General features: G+C 37.3%; 1 protein-coding gene across 1 annotated transcript in view; it reads left to right on the top strand.

Moving 5' to 3' along the window:
* Prkg2 (protein kinase cGMP-dependent 2) overlaps nt 1-6,905 on the top strand; it is a 110,234-nt gene that overhangs the window by 34,778 nt on the left and 68,551 nt on the right. Inside the window, exon 3 of the mRNA XM_031336905.1 lies at nt 5,741-5,907. Coding sequence (XP_031192765.1) covers nt 5,741-5,907 — 167 coding nt within the window. The remainder of the gene's footprint in view (nt 1-5,740; nt 5,908-6,905) is intronic.

The raw sequence follows: 6,905 nt of genomic DNA, 5'->3' as shown, positions 1-6,905 counted from the left end.
CCCCCCATGGCTTAGCATGTGATCAATCTTCATGAAGGTTGGTGTGCACTTAAAACGGTGTCACATTTGAATATAGACTTAAAATATCAACTGGCTCTGGAGCTTAAGTAAACTTTAGCTCTGGCTTCCAACTACTTGGTTTGTTCTGAGAGACACGCGTTAAAATGTCCAAATGTTAGTTATTGTGGGAGTTTTGTCAACCTCTGCTTTGGATGTTGTTGCCACGACTTTGGCACAGTCTTCCTAGGTGCCTGCTTCCTTAGCATATTGACTGATCCCCGATGCTATCATGAGGAAACAGCACGGATCCTCTTTAGCTGGTACCAGCACATCATGTATCTTCCCATTTCCTATTCCACCATTTGTGAAGCATTTGTAGTATACATAACATGTATGGTATTGTTGTTTTGCTATCAGTGTTACAATCCTGTCTTCTCACTGAAATGTTTGCTATACCGGTACCTCATGTCATTATACAACCATTGGTTTAAACCTAATATGTTACTGTTTGTTAACCTGCTGTCTCATTTTGTCGTTTCCTTGTGCTGATTAACTATGTGTTCTATTGTATTATTTTTAGCATTTTATTTGAATATTCTCTGATTAACCTTGTAATGAGTGTTCTAAATTATAGCATGCTTTGGTAATTTATAAATTACCCACATTACACTTTTATTAATTTCTGGACCACTTATTCTCTGTCTGTCTTCTTCATGTCTTTCTTGTCTCTGATACTTATTTATTATGTATTTTATGCTGCCCAAGGTATCACACTTTTATAGAGACAGCCTTCCCTTAGCCACCTGCACATGTACTTCCTCTGTGGCTCTTTCTTTTCTGTAGCTTCGGACAGTTCTCATTGGGGCTCACACCCCTCATATCTGAGCCGTCCACTATTACACATCTGTTGCCAGTGATGGGAAAATATTTTCCAAATGTGTTCATTTCACTTTCACTCTTGAAGGCTGTTTTCAGAGCAACAAGGCTGAGTGGGCTCTGGAGGGCTTTCAGAGACTTTCTATTGTGCTCTGAACTTCAGCTGAAGAGTAAATTAGTCCTTTTGCTGGTTATTTGCAGGTTACATGTCTCTTATGTCTGGCGGCTATTTTTACCCCTGAGTCTTCTGATTGTATTTTGTTTTTAGAAATTCAATTTTAATGAACCTAGATATAATTCTAATTTAAAATCTATTGCTAACTATTACTATTATTATTTTGAGTGTGTGTGTGTGTGTGTGTGTGTGTGTGTGTGTGTGCAGGATGTGTGTGACTATGGGTGCATGCCATAGCTTAGATGTGCAAGTCAGAAGACAATGCTCAGGGGTCAGTTCTCTGCTTCCACATTGGGTTCTAGCAATTAAACTCAGTGCTTTAATCCACTTTTATCTATCTCACAACCTAGACATAATTGTAGTTGTATCTGGTCTGGAGTTTATACCACATCTTTTCTGTGGCTTGATTTCTTTTAATTGATCTACTGACAGTATTGAGTATGATAGTTGTAGTTGACTGTGCTGGCGAGTTTTATGTTAGCCAGACACAATCTAGAGCCATTGGGAAGAGAGAATCTCCACTGAGAAAATACCACCAGCAAATTGCTCTGTAGGCAAGCTTGTAGTGCATTTTTAAAATTTGTGATTGGTTTTGAGGGGCCTAGCTCAGTGTGAAGTGTGCCACCCCTGGGCAGATTCCATGAGAAAGTAGGCCGAACAAGTCATGGGGACAAAGCAATACCATCCGTGGTCACTACAGCAGTTTCTGCCTCCAAGTCCTGCCTTGAGCTTTTGCCTGACTTCCTTGAGTGATGGACTTCAAGCTATATATAAAACAAACTCTTTCCTCTCCAGGTTGAGTTTGGTCATGGTGTTTTATTGCAGCAATAGAAAGCCAACTAATATGTTGAGTTTCTATATCTATGACAAAAATACATGAGTTAAACAGATTAGAAGAGAAAAAGTTGATTTTGTTCAGTGTAAGAAGTTCCAGTCAATGCCCAGCTGACTCTGTTTCTTCCGGGTAGTCAGTGAGATAAAACTTAATAGGAGGAGCTCATGGTGCAGCAAAGTTTCCCATCTCACACTAGATGAGATGCTTAGAACATAGCTGAGATTCATCCTGCGGAGTTGTTCCATTAACACATCTCTGCTATTCTCAATAGCTGGATCTATTGTCTGTCATCTGTCTGTCTGTCTGTCTGTCATCACTTATCTATCATCTGTCTCATTATTGTTCTTGCTTTGTGAGAACAGAGAGAGTTGTGCTGATAACTATGGTCAACCATAGTTAATTAGGAATCAAAAAAGTTTGTATCCATGAATGTGCATGATGTTTGTGTGTGTTTGTATTTGTATGTGCAGATACAAGCAGAAGTCAGAATTCAGTGTGAGTTGGCTTCCTCCATTGCTCTCCGTTTTTATTATTTATTCTTTTAGAGACAAGGACTTTTCTGAACCTGGAGCTTATCAATTCATTTAGTTAGGTCTGCCTATCTCTAACTGTGGTTAAGGACACATGATAACCCACCTGAGTTTTCCATGGTTAGTAGGATCTGAACTCAAAACTATATGCTTTGCACAGTAAATAGATTACCAACTGAACCATCTCGCCATATTGTTTGTATTTTTTGTTATTTAATTTATTTTTTTACTTATTTCCTTTATATCATGCTCATTGCCTCCCTCCTGGTCATGCCCTCCCAAATCTTCCCCCTCCCCTTCTCCTCTGAGCCCCCTGGGTATACCCCACACTAGCACTTCAAGTCTCTGAGAGGTCAGGCACTTTCTATCCCACTGAGGCCAGAGAAGGCAGCCCAGATAGAAGAATATATTCCATGTACAGGCAACAGCTTTGGGGGATAGCTTCCTCTGTTTAAGACCCACATGAAGACCAAGCTATTTGTATTCTTAATGGCTGCTATGTGTGTCCAGGTAAGTGTTTGAAAAAAAAATTGTCCAATTCAGTTTGCATGAATACAAGTATCCTGGGAGTAGGAAGGAAGATTTGTGTGAACTGTGTGACAACTGAGGACCTGGAAGGGATTTTGGGTTGATGGATAAGTTGTAAGTAGCTTGAGAAGACACTAAGCCAAGCTGGAGTAAATTTGTCCTGCAAAGAAAATTTGTCTTTAAAGCAAAGCTGACAGAAATCGGAGACAATAATACTAACTTGTTTCATAGAAGGATTTGTTCATGGCCAATGTTGTAAAATAAAATGAGGAGTAATATATTTTAAAATATTGATTTTTCCTTTATAGACAAAGGGTATGTCACAGCATTTCTATAGGATGTTAACAGAAGTCAGCATACAGAGAAATACATTAAAATGTTTTTTGAACTGCTTTAACCTATTTGTTTACTAGTAAACTTTTTTGAACTTTTAAGTTATGGCTTGTGAACTTCCAAAGTTGGTTAAACTCAGGATACTTTTACGTGTTTTTTCTAAGAACACATGTTGGAGAACTGGGGTGTGTGGGCACTAAGGAAGCACAAATGGAAAATCTATACAGGCATTGGAGTCCATTGGTGCTGGAGCTTTTGTATATTGTTCATATCTTGTACTTGAACCAAAAACTTTGCCTAACAAAAGTATGTCCTCAGTATATGTTAGCTGGTAGCTAATTTATTAGCACATTTATTTATTTATGTTAGTAGACAGAGGAGAATCTGGACCAAAGTGAAACATCCAATCATTTTTTTTCCTAGCAAGATTAATTTTATAATATAGTAGAGGGTAATCTAAAAGGAAAGACTCCAAGAAGCTTGAATCTCAGTAAAGAAGCTGTTAACTTTATAGTCCAGAGCTATAAATTGTTCTTATTCTATAGGGATGTCACTGAAATTAAAAATGAAAAGGACAACAGTCATCCTTTTGTAAAGAGAATCAACACATCTAGATATTCATTAATAAATGAATGAATGAGAATTTAGTATATATATTATATATCATATTAACATGGTAATATACAATATACAAAAATTATATATTAGAATATTCTTTAGGTTTAAAGAATGATGAAATTGCAAACTTAGTAGGAAACAGAAGGACATAATGTAGAATATTAAGTAAGGTCACCCAATCTGCCAAAGAAAACAAACTTACATATTCTCCCTTATCCATGGATCAGCCTATAATGTGTGCATGTGTGTATATAAGCAAATATATGTATAGCTATAGTGAAGCACTTAGAAGGAAAAGCTAGAAAGGGTTGTAATAGTTGATGAAGAAGAATGATGTATGGAAAAAGGACACACAAGCTGCGAAAGAGGACACCAAGCTAATTTTTTTTCTAGTTCAAACCCTGACATGGTTTTTCATGGTGGATAAATGCAGAGAAACATAATAGATGCTGAAGGCATGAAACCCTAAGTGAAGCTCTGTGGCTTCAGAATGACTCTTCTAACTGTAGACAAGTCAACAAAATGTGTAGAATTTGGATCTGGGTGAGTGTTTGCTTGAATGTATACTTTATTGTAGCCACATGATGCTTATATTTGTGACAAATGAAGGCAATTTTATACTTATAATAGGACTGACAAAGTTCTGTGGTGGTTCAGCTGAAAGAGGGAGTTCTTCAGGTGGCCCCTGGGTTTGGATGGCTCTGAGGAGAGAGAAGAGGTTTTAAAGGAAGAAGGGGTTCCTACCAAGGAGCACATCTGCTTCCTTTCCATGGATTCATGATTTGAGGAGGTTATAACGGAAGTTACTCATCTCAGGAAGTCTTTATCTTGTGTTTGAGAACCATTTGTATTGGAAAGGGTTCCTCATTTTCCAATAGAAATAAAGTACTTTTAAAGGACATTTGAATGAATGTTTCAGGGGAGTAAGAGGCCGTTAAAATCACACTGACAGCAAATGGAGTATGTAAAACTTCCCATAGCTCATGAGGCATCTTTTTCTCCAGCTCAATACTTTGTAACATCTAAGACAGAGTATGTTAATCAAACATTTGAAACACATGGCAATTGAGTAACTATTTTGAGCTTCCTCCTTTTGCTAACAGAAGGCAGAGGATTCTAGGACTGTCAATAAGCAAGACTTTAATTTGAGCAGTGAAAAGAGTGTAGCATTGAAAACAACGTTTTTGTCCAGTCTAGTCATACCTAGAAAAACATCCTCAAGCAAACCCTGACTTCTAACCCCCACAATCCATGTCAATCAAATCTAAGTAGGCAGCTTCTGTCCTCAGAAGGGAATGAGATGGAATGGAAGTATCATAGATGACAGATTAACAAACTCAGATTCAAGGCCTAGGAGAGTATATTTCTTCCATCCTTTTATTCTCCTTTGTGAGCATGGGAATAGTAACTATCTTAAAGATTATAGAACCAAATTATATATAAAAGAGCATTATCATTGGCATTGTGTGTGCATAAGCACAGCCATGGAGGGATGCATACATGCATCAGTGAAAGGATTTGTAATCTCACAAATATGACTTCTTCCTGCTTTCCTGATCTGCTTCCATTTAACAATTGCATGGCATGGGAATTTTCCATTGAGAGATGGGATTATAAATGATAATTAAATTGGTATCATGACTACCAAAAAATATTCAAGATAGTTTTAAGAGTTTGGCACATAGTATATTGCTGAAGTTCTAGGTGAGATCAAGAAACAAATATGTCCTTGCAAAAAATTATAAGCACGTAGATCTGAAAGATCATCATATCAAAATACAGAATGAAGTGAATTTCCTTTCCTTTACCTGTAATGACCATTCATTTTCTGTTATTGTACAACAGTGAGAAAAAGCTCATCACTGATGCCCTGAATAAGAACCAGTTTCTGAAGAGATTGGATCCCCAGCAGATCAAAGACATGGTAGAATGCATGTATGGGAGAAACTATCAACAGGGCAGTTACATCATTAAGCAGGGGGAACCTGGCAACCATATCTTTGTGCTGGCCGGTGAGTTTCACAAGTTTATTTTGAATTCCCATATGAAATGTTTTTGTTTATTTTGGCTGTTTCGCAAACGATTTAAAAAACAAAACCAAGTTGCTCTGTTTGTAGAAAATAAACAGATTGTGTGTGACGAGGACATTGATGATGTGGTCAGGGCAGTGGTTGATGGCCACAGAATGTGCTATGTGCATCTTGTCTCCCACTGAGCACTTGACAGAGAGGTCTCACTTCGTCTATATGTCCTGTAGCAGCAAGCACAGTTCATTTTGTGTTATCAGTGGAATCAATATCCCATCCCATGGAGGTTAAATCACAAATCCAAGGCCTCACTGCTCAGAAATGGATAGTGTAAAATACAGGCAGGAAACGGGATTCAAAGCTACACACTTTTAGTGAGAATTCTGCTTATTGAAAAGTTTTCGTTCAACATGTAGCTGCTTATGTTGACACTTTTGACATTGTTACAAGGAGAGTTCATTTTTGTGGTTTTGGAAATCACTTGACTGTAGACCAATGGTTTCAAAGGATAATTTTAAGTTTCTTTCTAACAAACAAATCAAATCAAATCCCTTACCTATTAAACTGTTGTGTGTATAGCCGTTTAGTTTCTATGCTCTATGATCACTTACATACATGGTTGGGAGACAGTAACAGACTCATTGACGAATCTTAAATGGTTGTGAACTTTTAAATATAAAGAAGGATGAAATTACTTATGTAGGGACTGAGGTTATTGAATGCTATGTAAAATTCTGAATCGCCTCAACTTCTTGAGTCTTAGGAAAGGAAATGAAACTTCCTTCCCCAGGTAGCATGGATTGATTCTGTGAACTTCTGCCTAGCATTGTGATTTCCAATAATCTAAGCAATCAAGCAACACTACTTTTTCTGTTTCCTGCAGCCTTACAAGTTGCCTATCAAAGCAAATTAATGTCCTTGTATTTTCCTATTTATAACACTCTAAGGATTGGTTTTTTTGTTTTGTTTTTTTTTTTTTTTTT

Source organism: Mastomys coucha, unplaced genomic scaffold (genome assembly GCF_008632895.1).
Source record: "Mastomys coucha isolate ucsf_1 unplaced genomic scaffold, UCSF_Mcou_1 pScaffold22, whole genome shotgun sequence".
NCBI lineage: Eukaryota > Metazoa > Chordata > Mammalia > Rodentia > Muridae > Mastomys > Mastomys coucha.
This window is presented reverse-complemented; position numbering and strand designations above follow the sequence as displayed.